At 38.1% G+C, this 13835-nt stretch overlaps 1 protein-coding gene across 1 annotated transcript in view; it reads left to right on the top strand.

The window, feature by feature from the left end:
- Positions 1-394: 394 nt before the first annotated feature.
- The window catches only part of LOC148843324 (ATP-dependent caseinolytic (Clp) protease/crotonase family protein), a 30818-nt gene continuing 17377 nt past the window's right edge, over positions 395-13835 (top strand). Inside the window, exons 1-5 of the mRNA XM_088956844.1 lie at positions 395-757; positions 830-910; positions 1163-1231; positions 1408-1471; positions 5087-5166. Coding sequence (XP_088812970.1) covers positions 635-757; positions 830-910; positions 1163-1231; positions 1408-1471; positions 5087-5166 — 417 coding nt within the window. The 5' untranslated portion in view covers positions 395-634. The remainder of the gene's footprint in view (positions 758-829; positions 911-1162; positions 1232-1407; positions 1472-5086; positions 5167-13835) is intronic.

Genomic DNA, 13835 nt, shown 5'->3' with positions numbered 1-13835 from the left:
AATAGAAATAAAAAAAAAAAGTTTAAGTGGGCATTTTGATTATTTAACACATCATGGTCAAGAGGTATTTGTTGCAAAGTAAAAGTTCAGAGATTTTGTAGCAAATAAAAGTTCAGGGTATGTGTTATTTGTTAGTGACCCCGTATTAGAAGAGGGTCTTTGTAAGTTACCCTCTTACTTTTATTTCATTTTGAGCTTCACAAGTCCATTGATTAGAGTCTGATATTTTGGAATTTGGATATCGAATAGGATAGAGCCGGAAAAAACAGTTCGGGTGGTCTAGAGATGAGATGAAGCCCAATTAACCCGATTCGGTTTCCCTTTTGGTCGTATTGGTTTGGTAGTTACTTGGGTTGCTCTTCATGTATGAAATTGTCAGATCGTCAACACATATGACCCGGTTCGACCAAAAGGCTATAGAAGTCGAAACTCGAAAACACTCGAGTTGAAAGAAGAGCGGGCCTTACAAACAAGTCGCAACAATTTGTTAAGGAGGATTTCAACGAAACCCTTGATTGAGTTGAGTTGAGGGGAGAAGTTGCCAAAGTCTCAGTGTGAGACCCGACTCTGTTACTTCACTGTTCGCTCGGGGTTGAGGAGAGAACGAAAGCAAGCATCTGAGGAGGATTGGAAGATGCACAGTTTCAAGGCTTTGCTACAGGCGAGGCGTTCTATTGACAGAATGCGTACTATCTCTCCCTGTCGAAGCTTCTCTGCTCAACCCAACTACGCCCTATATGATGATTCCCAAAATGAGGTCAGCTTCTCAAACCCATCCTTTTTCGTTTTTGGATGTCTGTTTTGTAATGTGTCTTCCTAATTCTTTCAGGTCTTAGTAGAAGGAAAGGCCAATGCACGAGCTGCGGTTCTCAATAGACCCTCTGTTCTCAATGCTCTCAATACTTCAATGGTATTATTAGTTTGGCTTTTTTATTTTTCATTCTCTCGTCCATTTCTTCAGTGGGTTTTTACTATGGTTTCTGTTCGGTTAGTGTTTTTATGGAATAAGGAAGATGTTCTTCATGCAATGCTTTTACTACTTAAATTGGTGTTCAGTCTGTTTCTGGTTTTTTTTTTTTTTTTTTCTTTGTGGATTTTTGGTTGTTTTAGTGTTTGTCTTATTACCCATGTAGGGAATTTTGAAAACCAAGTTGTTTTCCAGGCAGCTCGGTTGACAAAACTATATGAATCCTGGGAGGAAAATCCTGATATTGGCTTTGTCATCATGAAGGTCAGTCATCGTCCTTGTTTTCTTTTAACCTTCCAGAAATTGGTATTTTCTTTTATTTTCTTGTATCTCCTTCGCTTCATCGTTCTCTTTTCAGTTTCTTGTGCCATTTCAGTTTTGAGTGCTTTGGTTGTAATGCTTCCATTTGAAGACTGAGCAACCATTTTGAATTTGTGAAGGGAAATGGCAGGGCTTTTTGCGCGGGTGGAGATGCTGTCACCCTCTATCGGTTGCTCAATGAAGGTAAATCACTTTTTATTTTCACTTTTTTTTCTTTTTTTCACTTATATATACCATTATCATACTAAAGGTTCATAAATTCAATCTAAAGATGAATGAAGTTACTGGTCTTGGTTTCTGTTGTTTGGCAATAGAAACTATAATCAAGAAGGGAGCAAACATTTTCTTTTAGTTTTTTTTTTTCTTAATTCTATATAAAGTTAATGGATACACAAAGAACTAGATCAATAACCGTTCTTCTCCCTGATGCATAGACCTACATCACATGAATGTGTAAATATTAAAGTTGGCCTGTTTGTAGAATGTGGATTTGGTCTATTTTGTGGTTTGCAGGAACTCATATTAGAGGGGAAAAACTTACAATACCAATCATTGGATTCTTGTGATATAAGTTTTGAAAATGATTAATTTACTCAAACCTAATTGCTTATCATTATTTTGAGATGACCTTGTATTCATTATTTCATTCTTTATGTGGCATCATAAATAATTTAATATTCTAGTAAATGACAACTGCAATTAGCTTGTAGTTCAGAAAACTATTTTCTTCACAGATTAAATGTTTTTCTTGGATTAATAATGGATAAAAAATATTTTAAATACAAAATACCAGGCTTGTGAAGCCACTGAAGGAAGCAGACCCAAAAATAAACAAGAAGTTGATCCCTCAAAATGTATATTCAGATCCTCCAAAAATTGTCCCTGATAAGCTCATTAAGATCTTTTAGCCTAAGCAAGCCTTTAACACTAACAGCGACTAAAGTACTCTCTCCACTCTTCCTGTTTGTTATTTTCCTCTTTTCTCTCACCATCTGCTGCTACTACTCTTGAAAAGCTGGAATGAGATTTCTTCTGGTATGGCCTGAATGATGAAAAAAATATTATATTGTGGCCTGATCACAGGTATGTATGGCTAAGGGTAAAGTGGGTGTAGTGGGTTTTATTGGAGAACTTGAGTGAGCTGTTCTCGGCCTGGAGGGTTGTGTTTGAGCCTCAAGGGTAACATCCTTTGGAACATATAGCACCACTCACTCTCTGCTAGGCCACCTGGAAAGAGCTTAACAGTTAGATCTTTTGACTCAAAGGCTTCCACCATAGAGGTTGTTGTCAATAGGATTGAGTGGTATCTGGTCTGCTGGGCAAGAATGACTCAAGCAATTTCATGGGCTTACGAGGTTTTATTCTAATTGCAATTCCATCGTTCGTGGATGTTGCTGTCTTGTATAGACTATGTTTTAAACATTTCATGCCTTCAAGTTTAGATGTGAAGTTGTGAACTCATTCACTCAGACATCAAGAGACAATGATCCTTCTATTGATTTGAAAATTCCATTAAAATCGTTCTATTTTTCTCCCTCCAAATAGTCAAATATCCCAAATAATTACAAAGGGAACCATACTCCAAAAATTTTTTGCATTGTTTCTTTTTCATAGGTAAAAAGATTGTGTTGCTGCCTGCAGAAATGGATGGCCATGCTGAAAAATCTTGTGGCTGATCGATTCTGAACAATGGATGATCTAAATAGACACAAGGTGTTCTTTATCTTTTAGCTTATTTAGAGGGATTGCTGTTAGATTGCAATGGGTGGGCTGTTGGGTTTGGGTCTGTGGTCCTGGAGGTATTTTTTCTTGTGCTTCATTTATAAGATGTTAACATCTCCTTTCTATCCCTTGTTGTTTCTGGTAAATAAACAATCTATGTAGGTCCTACACCCCCAAAAGCAAGGAACTTCTGCTAGGAGGGTTTTTGATTGGATTATCAATATGTTTGAGCTATATTACAAGCCTAGTGTACCAATATTACTCAAGATCTGGAAGATTATGTCGAGGTACACCAAAGTGACAGTCTTGTGAACTGTATTAGAGGAAAGAGATACAGGATATTCTCTAACAAGGATAAAATCTATTGGGTGGTTTTCTATTTGAAGATCAATATCTCTGAACTATGTTACATGCCTAGTGTACCAATATTGGACAATATCTGCAAGATTATGTGGAAGTACACCAAAATAGTAGTTTTGTGAACCATATTAGACGAGAGGAATGCCGGAATGTTCTCCAACAAATAGAAAATCAGGGAAGCAATGTTGTTATTTTGAGCAAAGGAAAGGTAATTGTATTGCAAAAATCTGTAAAATGTTGTTATTATTATTACTATTATTATTATTGTTATTATTATTATTTTTGAAAGGTAAGTATTATGTTACTATAAGGGAAAATCCCAAAAGATACAAAATGCTTCATTGAGAAAAAGGAACCACACAGTACGATCTATTCACGGCATTTACAAAGCATCAAAAATAGCTATACAAAGGAGAATCAGAGCCCATCATTTGCCCCCACTGATCACTCATGGACTGAAAAGAACTGCCCTGGAACTTGCTTCTATTGGAGACCCATTGGAAAAGGAGTCTCTTTGCTCTGCCAATCACTGCTTCAAGCTGATAACCATTGCCTCTAAAGATCCGGTTGTTCCTTTCTCCCCCAAGCACTCAGTAGGTTGCTAAAGGGCATCTAACCACAGTAATTGACCTCTTTTGCTATGTCCAGCTTCAGGCCAGGCAGAAAACAGGCATGCAATGTCTCCTAGCGAAATCCAAAATTTTCCAAAATTCTGAATGAAATGGGTCCATACTGCAGATGATTGGGGACAGTGATACAGGAGATGGCTGATTGACTCCCACCCACCCTCACAAAAAGAGCATTGATTCATCAAGAACATACCTCTTGCCATAAGGTTATATACTTATCTATAGTTTGTCCTGTTTAAAATTGCTCCCCATACAAAAAACACCACCTTTTATGGAACACCCAATTTCCATATCTATTTCCAGGGGACTTCTGCCACATCATTGGCTGAAAGGAGAAGAGAAAAGGATTTCACTGAGAATGCTCTGTTCTTATTCCCTTGCCACCATCTTCTGTCATGCTCACCAAGGTTTGGAGGCACAGATTTTATACAAGTCACATGACCACCAGTGACATCAAAACAATTCCGCACCAGGGCATCTTTGTCACTATCCGCTTGAAAAGTGTGTGGGAAGGAGACTGCTAATGGCGAGGAACCACACCAGGTGTCTTTCCAAAATCTGACGTTTCCCCATTTCTCGTCTTGGGGGAACACCGCTGGGAAAAGAGACAGATTCTTTATAATACCTTTCCAACACTCGTGTCGTAAGATTGGGAGACAGGATTTGTAATCCCATCCAACAACTCACCATACTTGCCTTGGATTAGCTTTCTCCACAAGGCCTCTTTCTCCTCACCAAACTGCAAGATCCACTCATCCACTTGCCCAACAAGGCAACATTGATAGCAAAGGTCTCAGTTCAATTCCTCCTCTGTCTTTGGGAGGCAAGCCTTGTCCCTGCCACCAAATGCAATTCTTTTGCTCCTTTGGGTCCTTACCCCAAGAAATCTCAGTGAAGTTTTTCAAGTTGTGCCAAGATCTCAAATGGTACATGGAAAAGAGAAAAATGGTAAATTTGTATTATTATTAGTAATTTTTTAAACTTTGTCACTGGGGCAGTGACATCTTCTGTGTTATCAAGTCTTCTCAACTGCTTATTTTTTTAAACTTGTTCATGGATGATGTTGTAATATTTTTTCTTTGTGCAGGGAAAGTAGAAGACTGTAAGGAATTTTTTAGGACATTGTATAAGTATATATATCTTCAGGGGACATATTTGAAGCCACATGTGAGTATCATATATTTCTTTATTATCAAACATTGGAATACGTAACTGCTTCTAACCCCTAGTTTCTCTCTCTAAAGGGTGTTTTTTGTGTTTGGGGACACAGGACCCTATAATTTGTCATCGTCTGTGATTAAGAATTAGGACACAAAATTTGATGAAGCCCTGCCAAGATATTTAACATGACAAAATCAACATAGCTGGGTAATTAATATTTAAGTGACCACTTGGATTTATTTGTAGAACTTCTTTTTGAGTTTAAGAGGGACCTTTCTCCACCATCTAGTTCAATCCAGTTAAATCAGACAACCATTATCCTCTATGCATAATGATTTTTGAACCAACTATCTATTGGGTAGGACACATAGATGGTGGGTCTAGATGCCCCAAACATGGGACAGATGGTAAGTTAAGGGACCCAAAGACCCTACTCTAATTTGTGTTAATGCCTTATATGAATATCTTGATATAATGTTACAAAGAATGGCAAAAAGCTAGAAATGTAGAAAACTAGGAAAGATATAAAACCATAAGAAAGGAAGTTAAATGTAGGGCGTAGATGAGCTTTATCATAAAATAGGCACTAAAGAGGGGGAAAAAGGAATGTATAAACTAGCAAATATGAGAGAAAGGAAAGTCAGAGGTTTAAACCATGTTAGGTGCATTAAATATGAAGATCAAAGAGTCTTGGTAAAAGATGAGGGAATCAAGCAAAGATGGAAAAACTGTTTTGAAAAGTTATTAAGTGAACAAGGAGAGGGTGCTAATGGAAAAGAACCTAACAATACTAGGAGTGTTAAAAATAACATTTACCTTTGTAGAGTTAGACCTACTGGAGTAAAACTAAATAAGATGAAGAAGGGAAAGGCATTAAGACCTGATGGGATTCCAATAGAAGTGTGGAAAGGTATGGTACAGGTAGGCTTGTTATGGCTAACGAAGCTATTTAATAAGATAGTGAACGAAAAGAAGATGCCTAATGATTGAAGAAATAGTAGTATGGTGCCTATGCTTAAAAACAAAGGTGACATTCAATGTTGTAATAATGATTGAGGGACTAGACTCATGAGTCACACTGAAAATTTGGGAGAATAATTGAACAAAGGTTACAACTTGAAATAAGTATCAAAGAACCAATTTGGCTTTATGCTATGGAGGTCAACCATGGAAACTATATTTCTTTTGCGACGATTGATAGTAAAGTTCAAAGAGAAAAAGAAAGACCTCCATATGGTGTTCATTGATTTAGAGAAGGCATATGATAAAGTTCCTAGAGAGATAATATGGTGGGTCTTGGAAACAATGTTTTAAAACGCGGAGGTGTTCTACTACCTAGAGGTGTGAGGCATAGTTCAGAACGCAAGAGGTGTAAGCCTCCTTAAGAGGGGGGGGGGGTTAGGAGGAGGATGAAGAGGAAAGGGGGATCTCATTTTTTCTTTATTTGTAATAAAAATCTTTTATCTTAAGAAGAATAAAAATCTTTTCTTCCCTTCCCTTTCCTTTCCTTATCTTTCATTTTCTCGTTTTTTTTTCTCTTTCTTTTTTTTTCCCTTCCTTTCTTTTCCTTTCCTTTCCTTTTTCTTTTTTTTTTTGTTTCTTTTTTTTTGTCTTTTTATATCAGATGTGCATGAGGCGCATGAGCCGTATGCCTCTAGCACACCTCATGAATGCCTTTTGCACCTGAGGCGTACGCCTTATAGGTGTCAGCGCCTCTGTCATACGCCTCAGGACGTTTTGGGAGTGCCTCACTTGGAGGCGCACCTCCAGGCGTACGCCTCCCACACCTTTTAAAACACTGGTTTGGACCCCTTTATTTTCCAACTTTTAACACACCCAACTATAGCTTTGCTCAAAATAGAGAAGGCCTATCAACTCCCTGTTTTGCTAGAGTGTCTGCCAGTCCATTTTCTATCCTTTTAGTCCACCAAAATGTAGAGTTAAAACTCTTAGCCAGAAAATCAATCTCCCTGAATGCAAATCTATACTTCCATGGTGCTGATTTTACTTGCTTAGCCCAAGAGATGACCAATAGTGAATCCCCTTCCACTTCCAACTCCCTAGCTTCTAACTGCACTACTAATCTCAATCCTTGCAAGAGTGCCATTATCTCTGCCTGAACTGAGTCTCCATACCCAATTGGTCCTGAGAATAAAGCCACAATTTCTCCATGATGATTTTTGAAAACTCCCCCTATTCCAGCCCTCCCTGGTTCCCAAAGGAGCTGGAGGTTTCCTATCCATCTTGATAATTTCTTTATGGATTTCCATTGCTTCTATTTTCTTATTATATCATTTGTTGAAACATCTCTGCATTGTTTGTGTTCTGGTAGTAAGATATGGGGCATTGTCATAAGTTCTTTTATTTTGTCTATTTCCTCCGGTTAAGAGGGTATTTAAGTGGGATCTTTTATGGCTCTGGGTTTCTTGCTTTATTTCCACCTTCCATACATGTGTCATGCTTTGGCTTTGGGTATTGGTTGGATCCTCTCCCAGCTCTTGTTTGTTCTATTTTCTCCCCTTTATCTTGCTTGAACTTTGCTGCCTTATTTTTGTTTGTATTTCTGTGTTTGTTTTTAAGGCTCAGTTTGGAAGGAGTAGAAATACAAATAGATATAAAATAATACAAAATACAAAGTTTTGCACTCTACATATTTGTATTTGTACTCCTTCCAAATGGAGCCTAAATTTTTCCTTTTGTTTTTATGCATGTGTTCTATGTTTTTAAGCTCTACTTTGTGTTAACTATTTATTTTTCTTCTTGGTTTTGTTTCTATAGATGTGTTCTGTGTTTTAACTTTGGGTGTAGACTGGATTTGGTTGAAAATTACACCTATAGTAATTCAAATAATGCAAGAAAAGAAGAAAAGAGGGAAAGAGAGAAGAAGAAAAGAAGTTTTAACAATATGTTGTATCATGCTGAACTAGGTTGTGAGCAATGTTAATAGCAGCTTGGTTATCACAATACAACGTCAGTGGCTTGTCACATGAAATACCCATTTCATTAAGGAGAGATCTAAGCCATTACAACTTAGAAACACCATGGGCCATAGCTCTATACTTTGCCTTAGTTGAAGATCTAGCAACCATTGACTGCTTTTTGCTTCTCTAGGAAACAATATTTTTGGCTACCATAGCACAATATCTTGATGTGGATCTCTTGTCATCCACATTTTTTGCTCAATCAACATCTGTATATTCTTCTACCTTCATGTGTCCATGTTTAGCAAATAATATATCCTTTCTGGGGGTTCCCTTAAGGTAGCATAACACCCTTTCTGCAACAACCATATGTGTGTCTCTGGGAGAATGCATGAACTGGCTGATGACACTCACAACATATGAAATGTCTGGATGAGTCATACATAGATAAAGAAGTTTCCCTAGTAATCTCTGAAACACTCCCCTATTAGCTAAAAGTTCTCCATTATTGGCTGAGAGTTTATAATTCACATCAATAGGGGTAGAGGCAGGTTTAACACTAAGTTTTCCAGTCTCAGTAAGAAGGTCTAGGCGTCTAGCACATACTTCCGTTGAGAAATAAAAATGCCTTTCTTGGACCTAGCAACTTCAATGCCCTGAAAATACCGCAACTCCCCTAAATCTTTAATTTCATATTTAGAACTGACAAACTTCTTGAGAGTACTGACTTCTTTTGTATCACTACCAGTAACCACAATATCATCTACATAAATTATAAAGAATGTCACCTGAGTGCCTTTTCTCTTAATAAAGAGGGTATGATTTGATGGAGTTTGAGTGTAGCCGAATTGAACAAGAGCAGCCCTAAACCTGTCAAACCAAGCGCGTGGAGATTGTTTCAGGCCATAAAGTGATTTCTTCAATCTACACACCTTACCCTGCATTCTTAACAGGAAATTGATACCACTTTAGTGAGATCACCATTCAGGAATGCATTCTTAACATCAAATTGATATAGAGGCCAATCATAGCTCACGACTAAGGATAAAAGAACTCTCATCCAAGTCATCTTAGCAACTGGAGAAAATGTCTCAATGTAATCTATCCCATATACTTGGGTATATCCCTTAGCAACAAGCCGGGCCTTATACCTCTCAATTGACCCATTTGCATGATACTTGATAGTGAAAACCCACTTGCACCCAATAGGTTCTTTCCCAGCTGGCAAGTCAACAATATCCCAAGTATCGTTTTTATGAAGGGTTTCTATTTTAGTACTCATAGCATCTTCCAAATCTGGTGTTGCTAAGGCTTCTGAAACAAACTTTGGGATGGATTGAGAGGAAATGGAGGCTAGAAAGGCATAGTAGGATGGGGACAATAAGCTGTAGGAAAGATGTTTGGAAATACATTTCCTCTTACCTTTTCTCAAAGAAATAGGTAGGTCAAGGTTTGGAAATGTGGTGTTGGTGGAGGAGGTGATGGACATGTCCTCTCTTCAGTAATCGAGAGCAATTGAGTCTCGACTAGAGGTGTGGGATCAACTTGTGTTAGCCTTAGCCTTTGCCGCTGGTACCACCTCTAGAGAATAGGATGAGTGGAAGCAATTGGAGGACTACTAGGAGGAGGGGGAGGATCAGGAGTGAAAGACCTCAAAGGAGAGGATCCCTTCATGGGAATGGGGTAACTGTGGAGGGCTCAACACAAGATTCAACTGGAGTTGGCAAAGGGAGGGATAAAGAAAACAACTTGAGAGATCTCTCCCCCTCAAAAGGATGGACATAAAAAGAAACCGACTCTGCAAATGTGACATCCATGGAAACAAACCGAGTGTCACTAATGGGATCAAAACAACAGTACCATTTTTGTGTGGAGGCATAACCAGGGAAGATACACTTTTGAGCCTTGGGGTTAAACTTGTGTCTTTTGGAACTGGGAGTGTGGACATAACTTTTTTTTTTGAGATCAATAACTCTGAAAATTTTCATTAATTAAAATGCTTTAGGATACAACAAGAAGTTGCAAAAATAGAAGCTGACCCAGGACAGAATTACAAATGTGCCCAAAACATATCTGTTCTTTGAACCCCTTGCTTTGCTAAGCTATCAGCCAAACTGTTGGCCGATCTCCTAGCCCCACCCACCTGAATTGACATATTCCTTGACATCCATTTGAACCTTCTGAAATCATTCTTCAGCTGCCAAGTCACTCCTTCCCCTTTTTGCAACCATTTTATCACAATAGTTGAATCTCCCTCGATGATTAGTCTTTTAATTCCCAACTATTTGGCCTTCTTAACCCCATATACTACAAGCTAGAAGCTCTTCCCTAGCCACATCACCCTCCTCCACAGGACCGGAAAATAGAGCAATAATGGAACCATTTTCATTTCTAATGCCCCCCCCACCCCCAATACCTGAGGGGCCTGGGTTACCCACACAACTCCCATCGAAGTTCATCTTCTTCCAACCCTCTGTTGGAGGGGACTAGGTCTCACACACCTGTCGCCTCATAGATGTTGAAGCAACAATAATCCCCAAACCCTGAAAAAGTCTTCAACTTTAAAATCTGAAAACAACTTTAAGCATTTTACCCATTGTGCCACCCTCAATGTTATTGTTTCAACTAAAGCTCCCTTGCATTTTTCTTTACTTTCAAATATTCTATCATTTCTTTCCTCTCAAATGGTCTAAAGTATTGTTGCTCTAGTGCACATCCAAAGAATCCTTCCCCTCCTTGTCTTACCACTGAAACCATTAGGGTTGAACCTTCCACCCTGTTAGGAGAGGACCATCTACACCCAAAAAGGGAAGTAAACCAATTCCAAATAAAACTGACAAAAAGACATGATAAAAGGTGGAAAGCAGTCTCACCACTCAATTTACACAGGACACACGCACACCAATTAGGGGATAAGCACCAATTTGGCCTTCTCCATTGAAGTACGTCAAAGGTATTAATACAACCATGAAAGACTTCTCAACAAAAAGCACCGATTTTAGGGGGAATAGGAGGGTACCAAATTTCTTTGACTGGAAATTGAAGAGAAGATTGTGTGGCCAAGGGTAACCGAATCGTGGGCCTTTTCTGTGAACCGAACCGGTAGTACTAGTTTTTGGAAAACTGGTAACCGGAATCGAGCAGAAACCAAACGATTAACTAGTTGATCAATTTGGTTCGCCGGTTTTTTGTTTTTTTAATTTTTATAATATTTATTATAAAAATATGTAATAAAAAATTATATTTTAAATAATAAATAATAAATAATAAGTAATATATTATATATATATATTTATATATGTAATTCATATTTATTAATTTATTATATATAAAATATGTATATATATATATATATAATATACATAAACATATAGAACATATATAGAAAAGCATGTATACCGGTTAGTTCGGTTAACCGTCAATTTTTTATATTGGTTAACCAAAACCGAACCGGTTCCTTCGTTTTTTTTTAAAACACCAAATCGAAATCGAATTGACCGATTTGGTTAACCGATTTTTCGGTTCGGTTTTGGTCGGTTTTTTTGGTTGGTTCGGTTTTTCGGATTTTTTAATCACTCCTATGCGTGACAACCATCAAATGTAGAAAGGATTTACAAGAAAAAGATCCATCAGAATTAGCATCCTAAATTCTAGAATCTGACCCACCTTCCCCTAGGAAAACAGAATTCAATAATCCTAACAACTCGGATACTACAAGTAATTCAAACTCTCTGAGATTCCTTTTAAATCCAAGGTTCCAATTTAATCCTGGAAGGTGAGAATGATGATTTAGGACTTCGGAAATAGGCTTACCCTTGAAACTAGACAGATCATAAAGAGAAGGAAATTTCTCCCCTAAAGGAGTATCTCCAATCCACAATTCCTCCTAGAATCTGATTATACTACCAGAAGACAAATCATACTTGATAAATCTAAGGAACGTGGGGAGAACATCATGGATGGCCTTATAGGGAGCAACCAAGTTAGCCCTACGGAGACATCCAACATCCCATCCATTGCTTGACGTGCCGTGAATGCTTGCAACCACTTTGTGCCATAATTTCCCATTTTCATTTGGAAACTTCTAGAGCCATTTGCACAGCAAAGCTTGATTCTTCATTCTAACGTTACCTATTCCCAAACCCCCTTCCTTTTTTAGTTTCCTCACCTTTTCCCATCTAACCAAATGATCCTTCTTTGTTCCCCTCGCTCCTAGAGAAAATTCCTCATGATTTTTTCAACTTTCCTTACTATCCTTTGTGGCACCCTAAACATAGACATGTAGTACATTGGGAGATTTAGATTTAATTAGGGTTATTCTCTCCCCCCCTAATGAGATATATTTTCTTTTCTAGATCACTTATCTTTTCTCTATTCTTTCTACTACTGGAGACCAAAAACTAGCAGATCTAGGATTATCTCCAAGTGGTAAACCCAAGTATTTCATTGGCCACTCACCTTTCTCACAACCTAGGGAATTTGCCATAAATCTCACCTCAACCTCTTCAATGTTGACTCCAACCAGTAAACTCTTTGACCAATTAATCCTCAAATTAGACATCCTCTCAAAGAGATTCACAACCATCTTCAGATTTTTCACTCCCTCCCTACTTTCTCCATCACAAAAAATGAGAATGTCATATGCAAACTGTAAATGAGTTACTAAAACGTTGTCCCTCCCAACTGACCATCCCCTGAATAACTGCACACCATTTGCTCTTGAAATCAATTTACTTAGTGCTTCAACAATCAGGGTAAAAAGAAAAGGAGAAAGGGGGTCACACTACCGAAGCCCACGAAATCCTTTAAAGAAATCATACACTGTCCCATTAACAAGGGCAACCAAAGACCCTCAGAGGAATAGAGAAAATCTCAACATCAGGAAGGAGGACTCCAAAGGGAGATTTTAACCCCAAGACTCAAGAAGGCATGTGGTTAATAAGGTAGATAGCTGTTAAAACTGCATCGCCTAAAAACTTCACAAGAACATGGAGGGTGGAACCTGGGTCTGAGAAGGGTTGTGAGGGACTCAGACCTTGATAGTATTTCGAGCCTCCTCGAACTTCTTGATAATGTTTACTTAGACCCCACTAAGGTGGACTCTAGAATTTGGACCCCTACCCCCATTGGCTCTTTCTCTTGTTCTTTCTTCTTCAAAGTCTTAAGCCAGTCCACCAGTCCTGCAACCCCCACCCCCCTTTTCTCTGTTAATGAGGTTTGGTGCAGACCAATTCCTCCTAGGGTTGGCAGTTTTTGTTGGGAAGCCTATCTGGAAAGATTCAACACTGGTGATCTGCTCCAAAAAAAGAGACCCAATACCTGCTTGTCACCTCATTGGTGTGTTCTTTGCAAAGCAGATGGGGAGACTGGTTTTCACTTACTGGTGTCTTGCCAATTTGCAAAGTCAATATGGGAGTGGGCTTTTTCTCTCTTTGGGTGTAGACGGAACCCTCCATTAGACCAAGGTTTAAAATGTCGATGTCGATGGAAATGTCGCTCACCAAAATATAGGACATATGTCAGAAATGTCGAGGGGAAATATTGTAAAGTTTAGAGACATTGTGGAAATATTATGAAATATGTGGAAATATGCAATGATATTTTGTAAAATGATAAAAGAAGCATTAATACATATTTCTAGACTATTATCTTATTCCCAACCATTATATAAAGCTAAGAAACTAAGATCAATAACAAATTAGCAAATGACGATTTACTAATTTATTATCTATTTTCATGTTTTTACGAGGTTAT

The sequence above is a fragment of the Nelumbo lutea genome, chromosome 8, assembly GCF_056320005.1.
Source record: "Nelumbo lutea isolate HS-2025 chromosome 8, American lotus-T2T, whole genome shotgun sequence".
Taxonomy (NCBI): domain Eukaryota; kingdom Viridiplantae; phylum Streptophyta; class Magnoliopsida; order Proteales; family Nelumbonaceae; genus Nelumbo; species Nelumbo lutea.
Note: the sequence above shows the minus strand (reverse complement) of the source record. Positions and strands in the feature narration are given on the sequence as shown.